This window comes from Brachionichthys hirsutus, chromosome 9, assembly GCF_040956055.1.
Source record: "Brachionichthys hirsutus isolate HB-005 chromosome 9, CSIRO-AGI_Bhir_v1, whole genome shotgun sequence".
Taxonomy (NCBI): domain Eukaryota; kingdom Metazoa; phylum Chordata; class Actinopteri; order Lophiiformes; family Brachionichthyidae; genus Brachionichthys; species Brachionichthys hirsutus.
Genome location: NC_090905.1, coordinates 10,675,630 through 10,700,350, shown reverse-complemented (window position 1 = coordinate 10,700,350; position 24,721 = coordinate 10,675,630). Strand labels below are relative to the sequence as shown.

Genomic DNA, 24,721 nt, shown 5'->3' with positions numbered 1-24,721 from the left:
TGCGACCACGTTGTACAAAGGAACAGACAGATAAGTCACGAGTCGAGAAAGCTTCTCTCTGAGTCTGAGCTCCACCATCAGGAGGTGAAGTAAGAGTCCTGCATGGAGTAGAGGCGGTCAATTGGGGTGAGCAGAGAGGCGTTACCCAGGGACAGGCAGTCGCTGTCGGCCACGCGGCAATAAGGGTCTCTGTCCGTGTCACCGTACAGGCCCTTGAAACCTGAAAGAGATCACCATTGATCAGAGGATATGTGGCTGTAATCTGATTACTGTTCATTTTAAGTTTAGTCACTGGTTAAAAAATCATGGTGACGCCCTCAGGATCATTCTGGGCTTCATATCTTATTGTAAACGAATATAAGCATAACTTTAAACACATTTGAACCATCAAGTCATATTTTGCCAAGTCAGTGATATTTCTTACAAGTCGTACCATAATAAATAAATAAAAAATAAATAATCTTTCAAATAGCATCATCATAGCAGCTTTGTAAAGCTTTGCTTCAGCCACACAATCCTCCGTCATGTTTCGACTGCGCCGAGGTCCTTACCGTAGGGGTGCATGTGGTCCCCCGGCATCTGAGGTGGGGTCAGGCCCTGTCTGAAGGGGTCCATGTCAAAGTCCTGCTGTTCAAGTGAGGTGATTCCCATCTGCTGTTGCTGTTGCTCGGCGTGGGTGTAGGAGGACCCCAGTGGCTCCATCTCAGAGGTCAAACTGCCATGGGAGGGTGCTGTGGAGCGCAGGAGACCCACGGGAGATGGTCGGCAATCTTTGGTCCCTTGGGTTAACTTTAAGTCGCAACATTTATCCTCTTTGAGGTATCTTCTCAACATTTTCTTCTTCTGGTTTTCAAAGTTTGCATTGACAGAGACTCATACACCAGCAAATCTGTTTTCCCCCCTTTTGTTATATTGGAAACTTTACTCTGTCTGCTAAAAGATACTTGGAGACATCTGTAAAATATTGTCCAATATATTCGATCATTAGGCATAAAATACGTTTCACATTGCTGATGAAATATAGAAGTCAAAAGGCACTAATTAAAACAACAGTCTCCAATACCTGGGTGGTGTGCTTGGTGCTCACATTGCTCCTGAGTCCGCTGCTGACGTTCCTCCTGCTGCTGCTGCTGCTGCTGCTGCTGCTGTCTCCTGACCATCTTCTTCATCTGAAATAATTCACCAGCAGATAAGTAATAGTAAAACTCCATGCAGGCCAAATGTAAAACACTGCACTCACTCCAAAGTCCATCTGCTACCCAGCCATTCATGTGTTTTAACATTGAGGTAAAAGAGCTTCTTTCAGTGGAGGAGGAATGCCACACATGCGACCACTTTGTGAGGAAATATGGGATTTAATCTACGACGATCTCACAGTAAGATGTCATCAGTTTTCTGTATGAAGAGATAACTGGGCTGATTTGCACTCTGGCACAAAGACACAGTGCAGAAAGAGTGCTTTTATTAGTAGAGCATATGACTCTGTGTGTGTGTGTGTGTGTGTGTGAGTGCGTGCGTGCATGCGTGTGTGTGTGTGCTTTGAATTACTTTGGCTCTCTGGTTCTGGAACCAGACCTGGACAACCCGGACACTCAGGCCGGTCTCTGCTGCCAAGGTCTCCCTTACCTTGGATCAGGATTCAGGGGGACGGGGAAAGTAAGAAAGGATAACATTAGAAAGGAGTGGGGGGGGGGGGGGGGGAAAGGAAAAAGATAAATTAACAAAGACAGAGAGAAGAGGTCACCTTGAAGATAAGGAAAGGCGACCTCAGACAAGGACAAAAGGACAACATCTAATCATTTCAAGAAATAAATGCTTTAGCAATGGAGTGAAGCTAAAGCACATCAAATCCTCTGCTCAGCTGCAGTATACAGAAGATTGTTGGAAAAAAAAAAAAGCAAAGCAACTAGATTTGTTGAAATAAAAAATGCACTGAAAACAAGGATTTCGGATGATGGTCTATTTCTGAAGTTTCTAGTCTAAATATTCCAAGTTTTGTGTTTAACAGACATCACAGCCGGAATGCTGCTGATGGAGACCAGCAGTATTTTTCCTCTTTCTCTGTCACTCTTTATGAGACCAATGACTGTTGCCCGTGAAGCCGCGGCGCTGGAGTGGAGCTTATGCCTCTACAGAACCTCCAGCCTGCTGCTGGACACAGAACAAACGCTGTACCTTCCGACAAGGCTTGGATGAGACCTCAAAGGAAGCTTTAAATGTCCGTCTTTGTTGAGTTGTCAAAATAGTGCGTGGCCTTTTGGGACGTTTGCTCTCCAGGTCTTCTGATCTAACACGTTTTCCAGAAGCCCTCCCAGATTCTTCTTCCTCCTCCTCATCCTCTTCTTCTTCCTCATCACTTTTACCTTGCGGGGGTAGATGTGACAGAAAATCAGGTTCATATTTAATTACATAGCAATCACATACTGTATGTGGCATACATAAGTCAAATGATGAGAGACAGATTTGATGTCATCAATGCATCATTTGCATTTATTGATTTTGTGATTCAATTATTATTATTTTTTTAACTGCTTTTAAAGCATTTCTTAAACTCCCAACATGTAAAAATCGAGGACCTGAATTTCTCAAGAACATGATTAAAAATGAACTTCCCGTAGCAATTCAGAGATAACATAAATATTACAATAAAGAATATATTATTACTGCTGTTTGATCTGCAGCTAAATGCAAAGACCTTAAAACCATCACAAACGTGTTGAAAGTTATAACAAAACAGCATGCGAATGGCGTTCCAAACAGAAAAGGACAAGGAAAAATATTAAACACTAGTTTTAAAAAAGACAGAAACGACCTACAAACCTGTGTCAGAGGAGGTGGGGGTGGCCAGACGCTGGTGGTAGTCGTCTCTGGCACACAGGAGTCGACCCTCCCGGAGAACACAACGGTCCCCAGTCTGCAGGCGGCAGGAACAAATGCTGCAGGTGAAGCAGCGCAGGTGGAACGCCGTGGATCCTGTTCGCATCACGAGCTCTGCTGGAGAAATGGCCCCAGCACAGCCCCCACAGCGCACCGCAAACAGACTGGAAAGAGGGATACGAGGGTGGGGGGGGGGAGAGGAAAGACATTGTGAGAGTTCAGTAAATAAAAAGGATTAAATCTTTTTGTTTGGCTTGAGAGCGCTTGAGTATATAAGCTGAGACACTTGAGGATCCCTCATACCTCGGTAAGAAGGAGTTCCATGGAAAAGGGAATGCTTGGTTGACTTGGGGAATGTTGCTGAGTCGACCTGTCACTCAATACAAGTGGCAACCTGACTTCTCCCCTCTCCTTCTCCTCTCTGGCCCGACCCACTCAGACACATACCCTTAGCGTGGCGGGTGTGCATCTTAGCGCCTGGCAACCAGCACTGGCGGGCTTAGCCTCAGAGACTGTTGCCTTGGCTCCAGCTGCCGTGTCCGAGGCTGTGCTCCTGGGGAGGCCGGAGAAAAGCACTCGGCAGGCCATGGCTCCAGGCAGAGGGGGGGAATCAGATCGCCCAGTGGGAAAGGCTGAGCTGCCGGTCTCATGAATTATCCGTGGAATTATCCCTAAGTCTGCTTAACCAGCGCGGGACAAAGGCAGAGCCATCCCACAAGCAGCGGGATCATTGTCCGCTGGCTGACACCGCGGCATTTTGGGTCTGTCACGCAGGATGATGCGTCATCATTCTGGAGCTGGTGTTTGTCTCCCGACCCGACTGGGTCACCAGAGCAGTCAGCCCGGAGGCATGAGAAAGGGACAGATATTTTGTTTTACCCCATCTTTTTGTCTTCACCTCAATCTTTTGCTCAGTGTGGCCCATGATAATTCAGTTCTTGCTTTCAAAAGACCAGGAGCAATAAGAAAACAGGCAACTTGTGAAGTGTTCTTCAGTGATCTATTCATTTACTCACTGATGAACGGATGGAAGTATTTATTTATCTTGTTTTGTAACCTGCGTGGACCAGCGCCACCATAACACAGGAAAAAGTGATGCTTCACTTAATTTGCACATAATGAAAAAATAACAAAATGTGTGTGTGCGTCAGTGAAAAGATGTGCCATATGCTCTTTGAAATAAAAAATAATTACTATAATCGCAATCAAAGCCGAACATAATCACAAATAATACTAATGGTGGATTTATGAATACAAACAGAAGCTTTTTCCTCTACATTTCTAGTTTGAGTCAAATGCAAAAACAAGGTTGTATTTGCAAAAAAGAAAAAAAAAAAAAAAACTCTTGGCATGAACACAGAACATTCCGGTTTAGACATCCCCGTCAAAGGGTGACACAACATCCTGAAGATGAACATATCTGGGGGCTCTCGCTGTTGCTGTGGGGGTCACTTGGGAAACAGTAAAGCCCATTCCCAGCATCTCAGGAGGGTCAGTCAGGCTGCTTGACCCGTGCGAATTATCTGCCTCAAGGCCTCACTGCTCTGAGCTTTAAGGGCAAAATACCATCTGTGGTACGTGGACTTCTATGGCAACACAAACTGTATTAATATAACATTTTCAAAGGACGTGTGTCAAAGACAAATACTTGATTGCTTGTGTGTGAACTGCTGATGGATGTCAGTGGACTAGAAACTACGACCATTAATGGTGGGAGATGATTTTTATGTTTTGAGAATTGCTTTTCCTTTACGGGCCTTGTCCAGATTATGCCTAATAAGCTTCAGGAATGCAAAGCTAAGAATCCCTCCATCACCTATGAAGCGTTTCAATGTGTTTAATATTTCAGTCTATTGCTGACACGATTTGGCCCAGAAGCCCCGCCAGGAGGGCGAGAACTTAGTCACGGCGGATTTAGGCGTAAAAAATAGCAATAAGATCATTAGAGAGAAATAAAGGCGGTAAATTACTGCATCATTCCACGCGGCCGTTAAACACTTAGACACGCTGTAAGGTAAGAATGTTGAGCATTCATTTTCTCATTTTCTACAGGCCGAAGTCTTCTCCTCTCTTTGTTTCTTGTCTTCACGTCGGCCCTGACCTTTGGTGGACGGGCAAACTGACTGCCGGTCCAGTGGACCCGCAGAAAGACAGATCCTGTTTCTGGATCAGGTTAACCTGGGTCCTTCGCTGAATGCAAACACGCCAGCAGACGGCATGTATCAGATACACATCTGCGGGTCAAGTGCATCGCCAGACACGCCGCTGATCCACCAATCTGATGTCCAGTCCGGCTTGCCCACTGAACCGCTCAGCCCGTCTAAAGCTACTGACAGTCTAACCAACCCAAACAACAACGGCTCAGACAGGACGGGCCTGCAATTCTCCCTTATTGCATTATGGCCGTATCTCATATGTGTTTTGATGCTTTTAATAATACTCGATTATATCTGAATTTAACTGACTAGCAGGACGGATTTTGACTTTTTTTTGTAGCAACTACTGCTGAATTTGGGATGAGAAGGGGAAAAAAAGAGAAAGAAATTATTGCCATGTGGGAATTTGGAAGATTGCGTTTGCATTATTGCCTTTCAGCTTTCATGAGCACACCAAAGCTGTGGGGGGGGGGGGGGGAGGAGGTGAAGCACAGTTTGAACTGTGAGAGAAACACTGGCACAGTTTTAAAAAGCCTCGTCGTGGACAAAAGTGGGGCTCATGAGTGTCAAAACCTCAGACGGAAGGAGAGCGGAGGTGGAGATCTCGGAGGAAGAGCTCTGGCACAAGGCCTCCTGCTAATTGGTCAGGTCCGATATCTCACGGTCGGCTGGGTGTTGCCCCATCGCTCGACACGGGGGCTGCTGTGAGCAGAGCGTTCCAGATGCCACGGCACATAACGCCAGGGCTCATGGAGCGCACTGTCCCACAAAATAAGTTCGCACCAGCTTCACCGCCTCTCTAGCAGGGATGCAGCAGACCCAGCATATGGCTTTACTCTCCTAATTACCTCAGTCCATCTTTGTCCTCTGCACTTGAGCCAACTGCTGCGATCTCCAGTGATCATACACTTTTGAATGCAGGAAATGCGCTCACAAAGGCACACAAGCCTCCGACGCCACTGCGGCCTATGCCTGTGGCTGACTGATGGATGGATGGAGGGGCCAATGGGTGAAGCCCATCTTGCTTTCCTGCCTGCTTGGCAGAACAACCGTCCCGTAATTGTTCAGAAATAATGTCAGCCGCTGCCTGCTAAAGGTGTACAGATTGGGTTTTGGCTTTTGTTAAGGTGAGGAAGAATGAAGGGGAGGAGGTCCCGGCAGCAGTATAAGCAGGAGGGAGTTGGGGTGATGATGATGAGGATGGTGATGATGGTTGGAGGTTTTTTTTTTTTCTTTTTTGAGGGCCGTGCCTCATCGACCAGGCCATATGTTGTCCCCAGCTTGCAGTTGCCACGCCAACGGGCCTTGGAATTTTAACACATTTTGACAATGTGTCAGTTGAGCTCCACCCCTGATTGTGTGTTCTACGCTTGTGAAGGTGCGACTGTGTACTCTTGTGTACGGTTGTGTGTCAGTGTGAATGCATGCACTCGATGCAATAGACTAGAGAATCACATTCCTATTCCCTCGCCGCCCCCTTCTTCCTGCAGTCACCTTGTTCTCGTAGTGCCGTGTGCCAACTTCCCTGGAAGTCAACTTACACCATAGGTACAAACACATAGTGACACACACATGCACACATACACTCACACACACATATTTTCTCAAGGTTATATGTGGATAAAGGTTCTGTTGTAAAAAAAAAATTGCTAAACAATGCAAAAATATTTCTTTTTAAAGTAAGTAAGATTAGAATAAATAAAGTTTGTAATATGTTGGCCCTTATATAAGAATTCACCAGTAAGTCTAGTTTTATATTAAAGTGACAAATTATAAATGCGTGTGGATTTTCACACATTCATTAAAAAAAAATCCTAATCATGAAAATTTTGTTTTACAAATATCACCAGTCAAAAATCAGACATTATCATGTTTTCTTGATATTTCTTTAACTAAAATTAATTATGAGGACAATTTGAATGCAGGAAAGCAGCGTGATATTTCATGTATGAACAAATTAAGTGACTGAGTGGAAGGGCAGCCAGATGAAGTGATGGACAAACATCTAAAGTGGATTATTAACACAACATTACTATAGTATTAACATAAAATCAATGCTATAATTTTTTTATCATGATAATTGGTACGTTTATTTTATTTTTTTATGGGTAAAATCTACCTATATATTTGAGCAGGAATCTGTAAGCAGTACGCGTTTTTAAATACTCGCATGCATTTTCAAGCATTTCATTTCATTGTTTTTATTTTTTATTTTACTTGAACAAACGATGATGAAGACGTAAAGACGTGCACTCACTCAGCATAGTCCCTCTTGCAGTAAAGTTTGCGGTCCCGCAGAAAGCAGGAGTTCTTCAGCGCGTCACCGCACGCCGCGCACCGCACGCAGTCCTCATGCCAGAGGCCGCCGCTGACTCTGAGCAGGAATCTGTCTCTGATCGGCCGGTGGCACCCGGCGCACGCAGCCCTCTGATCCATAGCTGCAACGATTAGAAATGCTCTTTCATCAATAAGAGGACGCGGCTGAAAAAAGAAAAACATCTGCAAACGAAACGTTTGATGGAGGCTCTACGTCACGTTTTAGTGGCTATAAATAGTTCAACATGCACTTTGTTAATTATTTGGTGCCATTAGTTAAATGTATATAATGCTCTGAACATTATTTACATTTACCGCATGAGGTTGATGACAAAGCGCCCCAACCAAACACAACCGTGTGAACGGATGTTTTCTTTTTTTTTTTTTATCCTAAACCCACTAAGTTACGGTGCATAATATAGTCTAATCATGTCATTGCGTTTTATCAAAGCGCAATGCTCTAATGCAATCATTCGTTTTAAGCAGTGTGAAACATTTCCACCAAAGTTCATCCCGAATGGTTCTGCAAAATAACGCGTAAAAGACGCGTAAAAGAATCGTAAAATAACGCGTAAAAGAAGCTCACCTGTAAAAATGCACGCTTCAGGCAGAAGTTATTCTGGCTATCATTTCCTTCTCACAGCATCTCCAGCGTCCGCCGTCCCGTTACAACTTACCGGGAGCAGAAAGTTTCCTCTGACCGCACTTTGTCTGTCCACTGTTATTGACTATTTAGGCCAACTATCAATTATCCCGTTTGGATTGAACGGGAAGGAGAGAGAGAGAGAGAGAGAGAGAGAGAGAGAGAGAGAGAGAGCCTCTTCCATGCAGGTGTCGGTAACACCCCCCCCCCCCGCTCCTCACTTATTCTTTCTGTACATCACGCCCTGTCTGTCTGTCGTCCTCCCTGTCTCTCTCAACCTTTGTCTTCCCCTCTATCTGTCTCTCTTTCCCCCACAGACAGCATGTGATGAGTTGTTTTAGTTGTCTTTTTTAAATCTATATTAGGAGCAAATAATGCATTTAGTGTTCACATGGTGTAATATAAAAATTCCAGAATTCATCTTTTATGCTCATTAATAAATTGAGCCACGAATCTGCAAATATCAATCCAAAAATAATCGTCCTTTTTGAGCGCATGCACTGTGCGGACGCCACCTGCTGGCCAATAATAAAAATAATAAGGCCAATTCCTTCTCTTTACTGAAGCAATGAAACGTTCCTGGATTATCAATAAAAGAATAATGTTATTGAAATGCATTGTGAAAGGTTAAAATGACAATGTAATTTCAGATTCTCAAAGATTAAATGGAAGAGAAAATACATCTAATTCAAATCTAAAAATAGGTCATCAAAATCTCAAAATTCAGGCATTTTGAATCAGAAAACATACATAAACAACTATTTCCACTGGCCTCAAATAAACAAATTGAGCAGTTTTCTGATATGGTTTATCATAACATGACACAAACAATGTAGACATGCTTTAAATAATTTTATTCCGTAGGAATTCTGTAGGAAAATGTGTTTGAGAAATGCAAAAATGATTTCTGGTTTTATACAAGTCCTATCTCAAATTATTCATTTTCAAATTGCATTGGGCCACTATTAAAACAGATACCTGAAATTATCTATTTACAAAAGTCTGTTAAAATTCTATTAGAATCCATTTCTTCAGCGTTCCTGATCCTCCTCTTCACGATTCCGCTGCCCTCACAACCTCAAAATAGTTTTTAATTCAATAATAATCAAAATGTCTTCCTAGGTAGAAATCATTTTTTTTGAATCAAGTCTTTCTTTATTCCATCTTCACATCGTTGCAATGAGGGAGTATATACAAGGGGGAGGTGGCCCCTGCTGTCATGTGATCTGATGTGGAGCCTCCAACATCTCCATAAGAAAGGTGTCGATAGGTGTGTCACCGATCAGCTTGAAGAAGAACAGATGCTCCAGACACTTGAGGCCGATGGAGCGCAGCGCGGGAAGGCGGAGGAGCAGCTTGGCAAACCTGGAGCAAACGTGCCGTCATCACTTTCTGCTATGCTGAAAGCCATTATCATGTTTACCATTCAAAATATAGAAAACAGCATGTGATATAACAAAGATTACAATTAGTTATGTTCAATTTCCACTGATATATATATTTGTTTTGTCTGTTAGCAGGATTAGACAAAAAGTACTTTATGAAATTTGTGTATGAACTCGTTAAAAGTGGCTCGGGATAAAGGGGCAGGGACATAAGAACTGACAGAGAGACAGATGGGCCAGTATGAATGATTAAAAAAAAAACATTTAGACTTGCAGTAACATACAGTAATTTGTTATAGATCAATCATCATTCCCGATCAGGAAGCATTTCTGTACGTGACGCAAACAAACAATGAAGGCTGAATAACGCTACCAGCCTGCATGCATTTATCCTTTTTAATGTACTACAACTGTAGCGCTGCATCGTTACTCTGTACAACCTTGAAGCTGCAATGACACAATGGAGACTGAAAATCGTTCATGCTGTAATGAAAAGCATTTCTTACCTTCCAGGCTGCTCGGGATATTTTTGTTTCGTGTACGACTCCAACGACGCGTAAACTTTTTCCCTCAGTCCCTCAACCTCTGGCGCGTTCGAAAGACCTTTTGCATCTGATGGAAGTAAAATCAGTACAAATGTTATCACGATAAAAAACCAAAAAGCCAGAGTGTCTCTACTGGGATGAAAGAAATGGAAGCTGGACTGACCTGGGTTGAAGAGAACGATGGCTCGTAGGCAGCCAAGCTCTGTCTTGTCCATCTGCATGTCCTTCATTTTTGATACTAACTCCGTCAGAACTCTGCAGAAGATCAAATGGATTAACATCAAATTAATTTTGATCAAGACGGCTGAAGGTGAAAAAACATAAAACATAGTCTTCATACGCATTTATAAATAGGTACTGACCTCCACATTTTTCAATTGTGTCCAAAATAAAACGGGTCAGCACTGTGACCAACCTTGTAAATGTGTCATTTGTGTCATTGCTTTCTACCTATCAAAGATGGAGCCCACTCCAGCACTGTGGGCACTGCTTCTGTGGACGTGGAGGCCCGTCGCTAACAGGATGCCGTCTTTAACCGTGACTGAGCGATGCGAGAACGATGCGATTAGGAGCTCGTTCCAACCTGGATGCAGAAAAGAGCCGCTTCAAGTCTCCTGATTTGACTAAAGGTAGAACAAGTCTTATTCTCTCTGACTTGTTGCAACTTCACTTCCTCAATCTCTCACCAGCAGAGGGCAGCACTGCTGCAGCTGCAAACTGCACTGCTGGGAATCAGTTAACGGCTCACTGACATTTAATGACATTACTCTAGAAACCTAAAATTGAAAAATGTGTTAAGCAAATATAAAATGCTTTGACAGACGTCCTCCCTGGGGATGAACTGCATTGTGCTGAAGGGCAGCGGGTTGTGCGGCAGTCTGTTTACCCACCTGCTCGTAGAAGTATGACCTGGTCATCGATGGGGAGCTCAGAGAAGTGTGGGATTCTTTTGGCCCACTCCACCAAGGTGAAGAGCTGCTTGTCTGCTGCCTGGCAGATGTTGGTGACAGGGTCGTTGGTCTGGAAGGGAGGAGGACGAAAACAGGTCAAAAGCTGTCCTGAGCGCTCCTTCAGCCACACCTGCCTGAAAGCGGTGGGTGTGCAGGCGGAACCGTGGCTATAGTCAAGGGCGCCGAGTCAACACTTCCTCTAAAGGCCCGTGAAAGTCTAAAAGTATTTACTTCATGACTATAAATCAATTTAGTACAGTCAGCACAGATTCAAGCATTGGCGGAGCTTTGAAGTTCGACGTTGTGACGTCTGAGTTTACTGCAGGGCTGTTATTTCAACAGACTGCGCAAGTCCGTTCGATAAAGTGGTAAATCGTTCAAATTCAATGGGAAATTGCTGATTTTCACAAGCATTGAAAGGGTTTTCATGACAATCAAGGCAAATACAGCAGCAATAAACAGCGAAACCAAAAAAAAAACAAAGAAAATAGAGCTGATTACGACAGCAGGAGCTTCATTAATCTAAGAAGTGACACTACAGCCTGGATTCAGTCGCTTGCCTAATCTCTCATTACCTTATTTAACCAACCACAGAAAAAAAAAATCGAAATAATGATTGAATCTAGCAGACTTAAATTACTCTTGGACCAAAAATCATCATCAGTTTCTGATAAGCAAAGCACCTCTTTGCTCAGCTGGAGTGTGTGCTGGTCTGATAAGCGGTGGTCCCAAAGTATTTTCTGGCCGCCGCTTATCAGGGCGACGTAAACGAGCAGCATAGTTTGAGCTTTGGGCGGTTGTGATGAAACACAGAGATTTACGCCGTCCGGGATTCTCACAGAGTTACTGGGGCTCCCGGCGCTGTACGTCTCCGTTTTGGGCTCCACAGCCAGCTCGGCATCGAGGATTTTGTCGACGGCCATTTCCTCATTGCAGGTGCTGGTAGATTCCGCCTCGCTGTCCCCCCGCTCCTTCCCACGCTGTCGCTCTTCCTGCACCGCTGCACAAGTTCACAAACGCACCAAATTCAGCGTCCTCAACAAAATCACTCCTCACTACTTTATGAGTAGCAGACTCTAAAATGCAAAAGAAAATCGAAATCAAAAACCTTTCCTGAAGCACACACACACACACACATACACACACACACCTTCTCTTTTCATGCCCATTGCTAAGCACTTCTGGTAGCGACAATATTGGCATCGATTTCGCTGGCGCTTGTCAATCAGGCACTCCTTGCAGTCTCGACACGTATAGGTCAGATCTTTGCGGACGGTCCTCTTGAAGAAGCCCTTGCATCCCTCGCAGCTGTAAACGCCATAGTGCTTTCCTGTGGGAAAAACAATCCACAGCATCAGTCCAGCAGGTCCACATCCACGGTAATGACCTGTTTTACCTTTTACAGATGTTTATGTTCATCCAGTATAATTAAAAATAATTGTTTTGCTATGATTAAAAAATGGTAGATTTGCATGTAAATAATTGCAGCTGCAACACACAAGTCCGCTTTTCATGAACCATTATGACTTCCCCAAACATGACAAATGAAACTAACAGAGAATTGGTGGCAGCGAGCTGAACCACCGTGGAAACGTAGGCGCAGGGACCGGGGTCGTTTTCACACCGGACCAAGTGGACTCGGTTTGATTTGGGGAGCTGAAAGTCGCAACATTGTTGCATTTATCGCTTGGTTTGGTTCTGCGTTCACACTGTGTTCTGAAGCTCATCAAAACTTTCTGAGAAGCATCACGTGGTTTGAAAGGGGCGCTCGTCGAATGGACAAAGTAGGAGGGGAAATCCCTCCCTCTAGAGGTATTTTGTCATTGTCATGCCACCACAAACACATCAACGAGATTGTTTTTGATTACATCCTAGTGCAAAGGGGCCCCTCGAAACAACCGCACACATGCATATATGCATAGGATGCAGAGTGGGGCATAGGGCAAAGGCGCCGCCATGATTAGCGCAACTGTAGCAAATAGCGGTTAGCAACTCAGATCCTATGTTAAACCACTTCCTTGTCAGCAGCACATGCATGAATGAAGATGCTGCACCGGGGTGTAGTAACGTGGACACATTTCAGCAGCGGCCTGGCTTCATTGTTCTACATGGACAAAAACAGTCACCACTTTTGGGTTAAAAAAAAAAGAAAAATGAATGCGTTCTATTATGTATTAATAGATCATAAATCAGTAGTTAACTTTGTCAAGGATTGTTTACCTTCTCGTCAGTGGTAAACGTGGCACTGTGATTATTTTAGAAATCATTTGTTCCTATAAATTAATTTCATCCATTCCAATCCAAAGGCTCACTGTGATGCCGTTGCAGTAAAAAAAAGTACTTTTTCTCCATTTGCGCTCCCGTATTCGCCTTTGTAATGTCTCATAAGAGCTTTCAGTTTGTGGAGATGATTAAAGGTTAAATAAGCATTAAAAAAAATACACTTAGCTTTCAAGAAACCTTGAAATCAGCCTATTGTCTTTTCCTTCAGTCATCAAGGCATCTTTGGCTGCAGTGAACGGGAGAGTGCATTTGTTTGCCTTAACCGCTGACTTTACCTGAGGAGCGATCCCCACAAATGGAGCAGATGTGTTTTGACATTCCTCCTGGGCTGGTACACTGGTAGTTGATGTTTCCGAAGTTCTGTAGTCCAGGTGGAGGCTTGACGTCCTCTGGGCTGCTAACGCTGTTCATAGCGTTCATCTGAAGATGACAGGAAGGCAGAAGAGAAAGGCTAAAAGCTGAGCTCAGCCAGACATGACTGAGCAAATCAGACCAGAGGAAGGAAGGCTTAAGACTGAGAAGCGTCATGAAACTCGTCTCTTCCTCCATTTGTTACATTTTGTCTTCCGCTCACCCACATTATTTTTTTTTTTTTTTACTCCCCACCCACAAACACACACACTTTATTGTGAAAGTGTCCCAGGCTGTGATCACATGGTTAATGTCATGCAGGGGTTTTTTTTGTGTGTGTGTGTGTGTGTGTGTGTGTGTGTGTGTTTGTTGATGATGTAAGCAAATGAGAGGAGTCACTCGTGCAGAAGTCAAGTTCCCAGACACAAGCAGCAGAGGGCAGGCATGTGTTGGTGTGTAAGTGTGTTTGTTGTTGTTAATTTTCTCGTTCTCATTCTACCGACTTACTTCTCAGTTGAAGTGATTTCGATGCCACGTGATAATCAAACATTTGAGTTCTGTCCTAAAGGGGGTCCGCCAGCGGCCCCAGGGTTACGATTTCAAGTCGGATTCAGTAATTTGGTCTCCGCGGTAGAATTAATTTGCCTTCTTTTATTTTCTAACTGGACTTGCTGATACATATGTGACTGATATCATTCTATTGAAAGCACATATTAGGCTGCTGATGTTGCAAAATGTATTCTTGCAGAAATGTCATCTTCTAATTATTATAAGAAGCATGCATTGTATATCTAAAACAACGCGTTCATTCATTTCGAATGTAGCAGCACAAGTAGAATTGAAGCGCTGACAAGCCTCCATCGTGTTTATCCCCAATAAAAATGATATGATGTGATGATGTGGAATAAAGCTGTCAGTGTGCCCCTAAGCAGTCACAGAAGCTATGTACACATGCACGGCCCACCAAAGTCATTAACTGGGACAAGGAATTGAAATTACCGGTACTTAATGGAAACTCAATTATCCATATTCAAACTATGCACATTTTCTTTTTTTTTTAATCATGGAAAGACCATTTTTAAGGTGACACTGAAATCTTCTCCGCAACATATCTTACTCAAAAAATACATTCACAACAAAACTCTGCGTTCAGCTCACAAAAGGAGTGAAGTCTATTTTACAACTGAGGGTCAGGGCTGTATGTCATCTTCAGGTGACTCGAGTTTTACTTTCAACTGTAGAAATGCATTAGCAGATATTAAATTAGAGCCTGGATCATCTGCATTCTAACAGCTGAGACACAAATTCCACACAGCCGATTTATTGGCCGTCATCTGAAGCAGACAAAGCTGCAGCTCGAAGACACAACCACAACTGGATACTTCACGGTGTATTTTTCTTCAATATGACTGGTTTTTGTTCATGTAAATTCAGTACAAACAATATGTAAAAAAACAAACAAAGGCTAAAGCAACAAGATATTTGCAGCATAGTGGATGTAAAACAATCACATTGAATTTACTGCTGTTCTGTTCAAGCACTGCTCATGAACCTCGGTTCACCCATGAAAACAGTATGATATACCCGATGACCTGATGGCAGCTCGCTCACTAGCTGTCGGCAAGCAGTGAAAGATGGATCCACTACGCAATCATATCAACATTGACCATTTCTAAAGGCACAGATCCATACTGTCATTGAACCAATGGATATAACTGTGTGCCCTGCAGCACTGGCCTCAGCACAGCCTCTGAAGCATAGTGTGTGTGTGTTTATCATTAAAGCACTGAGCCTTTTGGAGTTTGTAGTTTGTAGTAGGAGACCACTTAGGGCAATGTGGGTGCAATAGCCTCGATGCATTTATAAATTTCCACTGAGGGTGGCAGACAAAAATGGAAGGAGTAGTGAGAGTTGTCAGGAAGACTGAAGAAATTCAGAGAAAATGAGGCTGTACTATTTATCTTCCTTTCTCTCAATAATCCATTAACGGGCTAATAGTTGGCCTGTGGCCTTAGGTCCCCTGCCATGACGGCAGAATTCTACGATGACCTTTAGGGCAAGTTTAAATGTCAGTAGAAGGTAGGAGTGGAGAAAAGAAATCCAATGGATGCAAGTCAAATATACTGGATATGGTTTCTTCCTTCAGTCAGCTGTCAGAGACTCCAAGAGTGAGAACTGTAGACCATGATAGTTACAGAGCCAGTGCAGATAGGCCCTGCCAGACGCTGAAAATGAAGTTCTGATTGTTAAAGTGTTGAGGACGGTCGTTTTGCAGCCTTGATGGAGGTATGCTCTCTTCACATGTCCTTCTGACTTAAATGCATGATCTCTGGATAATAGATGTTTCACACACACAGAGAGCAGCTGTGAAATGATATATTTAACAAACAAAAAATACAAAAAAAGTAAATAAAATAAAAACGGAATTCCCTGGAAACAAATGACGCCTTTAGGAGAATACCCCAGCGATTATCATCAAAAACGCCCACACACGTTCTCACCTGTGGACTGCCGAGTGGTCCGAAGTTCACGTTGGGTGCAGACTGCAACGACACGGAGGGCGAGCCCAGAGAAGATGTAATGACAGGGTAGGGGGAGGCCAGGCCGTTCATTGGTGAGCCCAAGGTGGACATAGCGGAAGGTAATTGCCTGGAGCTGCTGATAACGGACGGGTGGCCTGTCATTCCACCCATGTGAGGGGTGTGAGGGTGGGCTGTGCTCATTGGCCCTGCAGAGTCTGGAGGAGGAGAAATGAGGTGTTAAAATGAGGGTGGAAACAAAACACTTACAGTGAGCCGATTAGGTGCCGTATCCCAGCCCATGAGTTAAGGTATAACATTTTTCAGCCATATTTGTTGATGATACTGTGTTAGATTGTGCCATATTTAGCAAAAAAAAAACATTTGACAAGTGCATAAGATACAGATAAGTTTCCAAACTTGCCAAAAAAAAAAATGCTATACAGTATCCATTATTTCTACCACAATTTCATACATACAGGATGGGTGGAACAATTTTTAAGATACTTCAAATAACAAGAATTCTGAGTTTGGCAACATGAATTGTGACAGAACGTCTTTCATTTGAAAGAAATGGAATGCAAAGAAGCATTGAATATGTATTTAACTGTATCATATTCTGTTTGCTATGATAAATGTGTCAGTATAAGAGACATCTCTGACATTATAAAGAGTTTTGATTTAACTTAAGGCATTGTTAAGTCGAAAGAAAATTGGTGTCCAAATACAGACACACCCTCCTTTTGGAAAAAAATTAATTCATGCTGTATAGATCAAAAACCTCCATGATAGATGGACATAAGCAAACTGAAGAAAACTCATTAGAAGAGGCACAGGTTTAGGGCAGCTAACAAAGAGAGTGAAACTTTATTGAATTATGTGAAGGACAGAAACAGATTACTTAAAAAGACAAAAGACAATCACACGTTAATCTGAATGGCTGAGCAGCCACCAAGTAAAAATGTCAAGACGCATCTAAGCTACAAGTCTGATATATTAGTGCAGATCTGATCAGATCTGATCAGGCCTGTTCAGGACGGGCAGTTTGATTCTCCTGCTGCATTGGGTTAAGGTTAGAGTTAGGATAAAACTTTCTCAACCAACGCTCACATGTCACAATGTCAGATTGGGTGTCTCTCATCCGGACAATGTACCATGATGTATTCCTAGCAAAGACTCTACGAGGCAACTTGGGATATTTGTAAAATTAGATCCAGCATCCAGCTGCAACCACGACCTGTAGATGTAGGTGAGCGAGGACATGTTGGACAGAGCCCTGAATCTGCACCCCCACTACTGCACATAGAGCTCTTCACCTATTTATTCTAACAATTATCAATACTAGCCCTAATGCATATTCCTAATGACGCCAAATTTGACAGAAACTGGCGACTCATTATGTCAAGTTGGAAGCAGATATGAGAGGCTCTTATGATAAGTGAAATACATGCATGCCTACATAAATACAAACATACAGGGAGACAGACAGACATTCTGAGATTCCTTGAATGAATAGTAAGACGGTACATATTGGAAAATAGCACATTTCTATATGGAAGCTGTAGAAAGTCATTTAAAAAAAAGAAATCATCCTAGAATCTGAGGATGTATTCATGACTCACATTCAAATATGGCTTTAAATGGTTGTATAAACATGACTGCACAAAAGGGAGGCTTGTCTGACTTGGGTCACGGGGTGCTGACTTTGCTTTACTTCGACTGATGTAAACTGACAGGCTGGCATTTACGTAGATGACCTACTTAGAAAACCTGTCAGTCATCAGGGTAACAGAGCACAGCGTGTAATTTCATGCATGTGCTGTTGCTGCGAGGCCACTCATCAGCAAACAAAAATACAAACACCAACATGCATATCCAGCATACACATGTAAGGAGCATCCTGTGAGATACAAGGACCTTGGGCTGACGATTCCTGATTCTTGCTATGCTACTGACCCACAAAGTAAGCAGCGGATCTTTGGGCTTGAAGCTGATGGCTCAAAGAAATGACTCAAGCTGCAGGCTTTTTTTTACATTTGTTTTCTGAAATGCTGACTGATGAATGCTGACACGCCACCATCTACCAATAACATTTGACTAATGTGAACACTCATATATCGTAAATAGCAATTTATGCATCATTGCCCTCCGTGCAACTCATAACACACATATTGGGCCCAATGCCACTGGTATTTAAATGTCACATCTATGCGTTTTCATGTGTGCAGAGCAAGACAGTGGCATAATGTGCCTGCACGGACCAGCAACCTTTTGTTTTTTTAGAAGATGCACAGTAAAGCATTTTCTCCCGTTTGTCTACCTCTCAGCTCAACAGAGCGCCTAGAGATGACTGGCGGAGTACTTGTTCGTTGCCATGGGTTATAAGGGAGGAGTTGCAGGTTATTTTCTTTTGGATAATCAGTTTAAACATCTAATCCTTTTATGCTTGCTCAAAAGTTTCTGTTCATTTTCTGTGACATTTTGGTTTGAAAGGAAATGCCTTCTCCCACACATACAATCACTTGAAAATCCTTCCTGGATTACTGAGGAGTCCCCGTTGCCACTAGCAGCTCCGGAGACAGGAGCCGTCTCATTAAAGTTGCTGGAAGTAGAGGAAATAACAAGAGTAAGATTTCCATGGGTTGGCTCCAAGATGCTCTCTTCACCTAATCTCACATGAGTAAAATGAAGTCCTTGATTTCGTGGCTCTACATTCAGCACTTATGGTCTATAATCAACTGATATATTGAGGAGGAAAGTTTGAAGCTCTATTGACTGCAATGTTAACTAAGCATTCAAAGTGATCCAGAATCCAGGATCTCTTCTGGATCGTGACCAAAATTTAATCATCTGTACCTGGTAATATTCCCAAAATCATCATCAAGATCAGTCCAGAGCGTTTTGAGTTATCGTGCCAACAGATTGACAGACAGACAGACCATGATGAGCAACTACTGGCTGTTCTTTTAGGCTCATATTCAGTTTCTTTATTTATTTATTTTTATCTCATTGTCATTCCTTTTCTCTCTCTTTTTTGTGGGTAAGATTGTAACTGCTCCATTATATAGAATAATTAAATAGAGAATGCCATTGTTTGTTTTTTTCATTGTCTCAGTCTGAATTTCTGAAGAGATAAAACAACCGATAATATTTGTGGGAAATTCCAAATGTCTTCTCAGCCACAGGCGCCATCTGTCACAGGAACATGCTGACAAAGACAAATGTGTCAGATTCTGCTTCTGAGAAATAGTTTTCACAAACAATGCACTCACTGTTTCTGCCTATTGCGCTCGCTCTGGAGGTGTCTGATTCACAAAGAAATACTTGCTGAATACTTTGAAATCATTTAGATACTTAACCTCTGGCAGTGAGAAATGAGTTTCTCCAATGCTGGATATGGGAAGAATAGGCTGTGATTAAAGGAAATGGAAACTTTGAGTCATTCAAGGAGGTTTCTTTCAGATTTAAAAGAATTCGGGGAACAGCGGAATGTCATATTGTCTGCTTCCATGCAGGATCTTAACCCACACCACACACGCGAAGACACACAGCTGGCCATTCACTCTTTCTCTGAATACCAAGAAACAGATGTTGTGCAACTTCCTGTTTAGCACTGCGGTTATAGCATCGACCCCCTTTCCTATACTTGAACACTTTCTTCAGCGGCTTCCATGATCCCTGCCAGGCAAATGTGTGTCAGAGACTCCCTCTTTCTCCCACAAAGCTGAGGTTACAGACAATATACAGTACGTTAAAGCACAAATTTAAAAACAAACTTTAAGGATTAACCATTTTATAATGTTTGCTCTATGCACAAACTGAAATGTACTACTTTGATGTGAATTCTTCAATAGCAAGAGTGTATTACAAACTGTATGTCATGCAGATTTATTGAAATAATGAGATTATGTAATGGAAGGGGACTGTACAACATGGACTGCAGTGTCTGACTGCAGTGCACTGACCCCTGTCTTTGTGTGCAGGACAAATTCCTTTTGGGGAGCTCATGTAAATCTATTCTAGAAGTGATGAGCATGAGATACAATAACAAGGCCATCGCAGCTCCAACCAACAATTTCCCAAAGCGCATTTGCAGCTATCAAGAGCAACAAGTATTCTGGCCGCCCGGTCCAGACGTATAAGGTGGCAATGTAAATGCTGCAGATGGTATGCTGTGCTCTGGAACACTGAAAAGATTGGCACAGTAGATGCGCAGGAATTTAACTATAAATTGCCCATATGTGTGAATGTATGTGTGTGTGTGTGTGTGAATGATTGTCTGTCTTTGCGTGGCCCTGTGATGAACTGGCGGCTTGTCCAGGGTGTACCCCGCCTCTCGCCCGTTAACCGCTGGGATAGGCTCCAGCATGAGCCGCGACCCGGTACCGAACAAAGCGGTCAGAAAGATGAAGGAATAAATAACTCAATATTTTAGTGTGTTCTTAGTCTCCCTTAGCTCTTACTTCCAGGCCTAAAAGGATTTCTAAGGGAAATACTGAAAGTACATTTAAATAGTCAGCTGGTGGGGTCAGCAGAGGAGCTGACAGTTTGCAACAGGAATGTGTGTGTGTGTGTGTGTGTAAATTGTTAGGACCCGCAGCAGCTCAAAGGGTCCAATCCTGGAAGGACCCGCCTCAACAGGGTGTTGAATCTTTATTTTATGTAAATCGCCTCTATGTAAAGGACTCCTAGAAGGTACAGGCCTGTCACACACGGCACAATAAAGACAGCACAGATAGGGACATAAACAGCCTGCAGAGCTCCGCAGGTGAAACTCACGCCTGCTGGTGTTTCTAGTCCAAATATTGAAATCTGTACACCGTAACCCGCAGCGCAGACAAGCAGCAAGAAAGTGGATGGATGGAATCTAATCTATACACTGCTGTTCCAACACAAGCATCTGTTTGAGAGCAAACAGACAGAGCAGCTAAGGGCACCTTTGACCACTGGTGCTGCAAATCAAAGGTCGCCTGTTGCCAAACTCCTGAGCCAAGTTCAAAAGAGTTCCTAGCTGCACTAGCACACTGGATGCACTGATCATTGCCAGAAATTAGTTCACAGAGGGACATAAAGTAGCAGACCACCTGTTTGAATTGATTTAGAAACAGACAATAGTTTAAAAAATCTGCTTTACTTCACAACAACATTTATAGAAAATAATATTTGTAAACAGAAGTGAAATATATATTTTTTTCATGCAATGATTCTGCATGACCGTGGTTGGGGTGGCTGAATTCAGTCTTATGTTCAGTCCAGATAAGAAATTATTTGTATTGTCATATATGCTAAATCAACAACCAATATATCTGGATATATTTCCACAGAGTGTTTAATATGCACCAACACAGGACAGGACTGCTCAGCTCATATAATTCGATTAATTAATAATTAATTATCATATGTAGGCAGGATTTGGCATTTTATAGTCAAACAATAATCCAATGCCAAAAAGAAATTGTAGAATGGATTGATTCATTAAGAAGTTTTTCGTTGCACGACTATGATAAGCAAATTGTTTCAAATCACTACGCCAATAACAATAAGATTATTTTTCCCTGCGAAAGCCCAAATGAAACAATGACTGATTGTAAAACGTGGTAGCATTTCTAATGAAATTAGTACTTCTAATAACACAAAGCAAGCAGGTGGTCAGAAACAGCACATAGAGAAGATTATATCAGCATCAGCATCATCATCACGCCGTATGCTTTAGAGTTTAGATCATCATTTATGTAGGACAAGCATCATTTATTCAAACATTTGTGGCAGTGAAAAGCCAGCACCACAAATTTATCACACTCAACAGGTTTAAAGAAACATCACAGACCACAACCCTCCAAATCCCTGACTGTTAATTACTGGGCAGTGGCTGGATGGCGCACTCCACTGCGTGGTAATTCAATAAGCCCATGGCCCACTACCTAATAATATCTCCTGTCTGGAGAGCAGACCAGCACTGGTAGAACATAGTGGGGGGGGCATCCGATGGAGGCTGGAACAGCAAATCCAGAACAACAACACACTATCAGATTAGTCGATATAAAGATGGACGGTCAAGCGTGCATGTGTTCACTCAGATGTGTCTATGCTTGAATGTTCTGTGTGCTTCCTGAGGGCGTTGTGTATCGCATGTCGGCGTGATCTCGTGCTTGACTCTGCAGCACTTTGACCATACGACAGCGAGCAGGGCACAGTAATCAGTGGGACAGCCTGTGGAGCTCATTGGGCACTGCAGACATGTAATGACGAAATCTCTTCACTGACAGTTGAGCACACGAGGACCAACCACAAGCGCTCATCTGACACACGCACACACACACACACACACACACACATTCAGCACACTGCACACTGCACAAAACAAAAAACCTGGCAAATCTTCCACAACACATCAGCATTAAATGGTCTTTCCTTTAAGCATCCGTTTATTTGCTAAATGTGGTTGATGTCCCCTCAATTGTGTCAGTAAAGCCTCTTATCCCCGGGTAAGTATCTGCAGCTCAGCGGGCCAGCTGTCATGAAGGTGGGAGGCAGAGGATGAGGGGATGGAGAGAGGGGTAGAGCCAGAGAGGAAGGAACACGGCAATGGATGGAGGGCATCATCCCACACTGAAATAACCCCCCCCCCCAACTCCCATATGATACCACCACCACAAACACCTCGTCTCTTTGCCTGGCTAATAATATTAGATCATGATTTGGGAGAGTCCCTCGAGTTTTTCGGCACCGATATGATGCAATTGATGCTAATCGTTAAGGTTGAGACTAAATAAAGATGTTTGCTGCAGCTACAAAAATAAGAAGCGCCACAGCTCCAACAGCGACAATAAATGTTGCCCTCAGTATCAATTCAATTACTAATTTATACAAAATAAAATAGTTGAGCATTATTCCTCTCTTGTTGAAGATTAGGGATTAAAAAACAACAACAATCCTCACAAAAAGGCAGTCACGGTACAAGAACTTCAGATAGTGAACTTCTCTGGCCTGAAATTCTGCCCTATACTGAACTGAAACACGAGTTCCGTGAAAAGAAGAGAAGCTGCGCCCTTTCTACCCATCCCACCTCACGACGCTTTCATTTTCATCTTAAGGAAACTGTCACATCGAGCCAGCGTCATCTATCTTCCGCGTGTCCTCGCATCCACCAACACGACACACACGCTGGCCCGGAGCTCTTTCCACAGAGGCAAGCGATCGATGGGGAGGCCGTGGCTGAGAAAGGGGCAAGATTGTTTAGCGAGTGAGATAACGCAAGTCTGTTAGCACAGACAGAACAGGCTGACCAAGCAGTCCTGGAAAACAAACAAACAGGTGGACTGCACGCAAACCAAAGCATCCATGCTGATTAGGTAAGCAATGATGAGGTTCTCCCACAGCGTGCAACAACAAGAAGGTGATGCCAGGTGAACAAACACACACAAACACACACACACACATCTCAAGTGTGAGCAGGGTGACCTGACCTCCAGATATGTGACCTGGTCCTAGAAAGATGCCCAGACTACACAACCACTTCAGTAGCTACAGTAATGCTACAATTAGTCATTGGGCAGTTTGGAAAAAATATCTGACAGAGAAAATAAAATATATAAAAACATTGTTGCCAATTCTTTTTTTAAACTCCACTGAACAGGAAATGACAAGATTGAACAATTGACAAGTTAATTATGTTTTTAAGTGCATTGAAATAAAGATAATGAGAATATGTATGACAGTTTGTAACTTTGTTTGTAAAGCAACTTGGTAAATAAATCACAAAAAACATGAAGTGTGTGATTTAAACACCCAGCAAAGAGAGCAGAAGTTGCTGCAGAAACATCAGGTCTGTGTGGCGAGTGAGCTTCCTCAAATGTGTGTGCAGTATTAACTATTTCTTTGTGCCACTATAATGGAAGTGAATGGAAATGCAAATTAATGCTTTTTTTAAGGATTTTGGCTGCAGTTATATTGAGCCCTGGTTCATTTTATTTTCAAATGAACAATAATATTGCAAAGTTTAGTTTGTTCTTTAGTGAACATCTATAAGCCAGAGAAACAGAGGTGTGTCTACAGTATGAGTCAAAGCCAATTTGCATCAACGCATCCCTGAACCCTGCAAACACAGGAAGGAGGGAAAGAAAGAAAAAATGAATCTGGCCGAGCATTGATAGACGGATGCAGGATGACAAACAGCAGACACAGCCAGAGAAAGAGAGGATGGAGAGCATTAAAAATGTGCTGAGAGACAAATAGATGGAGGACAAGATAATGAAGTCTAAGTGTCCCTTTAGATCTGTTTGGGGCCAGCAGAACCCTGAAACCTGGACTTCAGGATGAAATCCATTATTCTCTAATAAATGCAAGAACTGTTTCTGAGCAAGGATCGTGTCAAGTCAATATGGAAAACATCAAATCCAAAGAAGCTCCACAAATAAATTTGCCCTCCTACTTGCAGCTTTCTCCAACAGCAGAAATAAAAAAAAACTAAAAAAAATACACAACTTGTTCAAAGAGTACATAAAGAGTTAGAAGTATGATGATAATGTATCTGCACAGCTCTAGCTTCAACCGCATGCAATCCCTTGGGCTCATTTGAATCTGTGCATTCCAAAAGAAAAACACACACAGTTAACGGCGAACCCTGGCTACTCACGGTGGTCATATCCTATCTCTCGTAAAGGGCTTCTTCCAGGTGATGCAACAGGGTGCCACAT

The 24,721-nt window shown here is 42.9% G+C and overlaps 2 protein-coding genes across 3 annotated transcripts; both read right to left on the bottom strand.

Annotated features, from left to right (window-relative positions):
- Positions 1–77: 77 nt before the first annotated feature.
- lmx1a (LIM homeobox transcription factor 1, alpha) lies at positions 78–7,469 on the bottom strand. Its single transcript, XM_068743715.1, has 7 exons — positions 7,291–7,469; positions 2,821–3,041; positions 2,176–2,363; positions 1,549–1,626; positions 1,064–1,169; positions 552–731; positions 78–220 (listed from the first exon to the last, which is right to left on the bottom strand). The coding sequence occupies exons 1-7, from the start codon at positions 7,467–7,469 to the stop codon at positions 78–80; spliced, it is 1,095 nt and encodes a 364-aa protein (XP_068599816.1).
- A 1,367-nt stretch (positions 7,470–8,836) lies between these two features.
- Positions 8,837–24,721, bottom strand: rxrgb (retinoid X receptor, gamma b). 2 transcript variants are annotated; one of them, XM_068743787.1, is made up of 10 exons: positions 24,661–24,721; positions 16,008–16,243; positions 13,431–13,575; positions 12,023–12,202; positions 11,712–11,872; positions 10,813–10,942; positions 10,373–10,505; positions 10,086–10,177; positions 9,884–9,989; positions 8,837–9,357 (listed from the first exon to the last, which is right to left on the bottom strand). In XM_068743787.1, the coding sequence occupies exons 1-10, from the start codon at positions 24,719–24,721 to the stop codon at positions 9,210–9,212; spliced, it is 1,392 nt and encodes a 463-aa protein (XP_068599888.1). In that variant the 3' UTR covers positions 8,837–9,209. The 2 variants fall into 2 exon arrangements, with proteins under 2 accessions (XP_068599888.1, XP_068599889.1); XM_068743788.1 differs by lacking the exon at positions 24,661–24,721 and having other exon boundaries at positions 16,008–16,235.

Bases quoted from the DNA above. Each gene is read 5' to 3' on its own strand.
- rxrgb (XM_068743787.1), bottom strand. From the start codon at position 24,721: ATGTGGCACCCTGTTGCATCACCTGGAAGAAGCCCTTTACGAGAGATA. The intron at 16,244-24,660 runs GTGAGTAGCCAG...CTCCTCCTCCAG, and splicing joins AGAGATAGGATATGACCACC to ACTCTGCAGGGCCAATGAGC. The intron at 9,358-9,883 runs GTAAGAAATGCT...CGTTTGCTCCAG, and splicing joins TATCCCGAGCAGCCTGGAAG to GTTTGCCAAGCTGCTCCTCC.
- lmx1a (XM_068743715.1), bottom strand. From the start codon at position 7,469: ATGGATCAGAGGGCTGCGTGCGCCGGGTGCCACCGGCCGATCAGAGAC. The intron at 3,042-7,290 runs GTGAGTGCACGT...CCCTCTTTCCAG, and splicing joins TGCAAGAGGGACTATGCTGA to TCTGTTTGCGGTGCGCTGTG. The intron at 1,170-1,548 runs GTAATTCAAAGC...GAATTATTTCAG, and splicing joins TCCAGAACCAGAGAGCCAAA to ATGAAGAAGATGGTCAGGAG.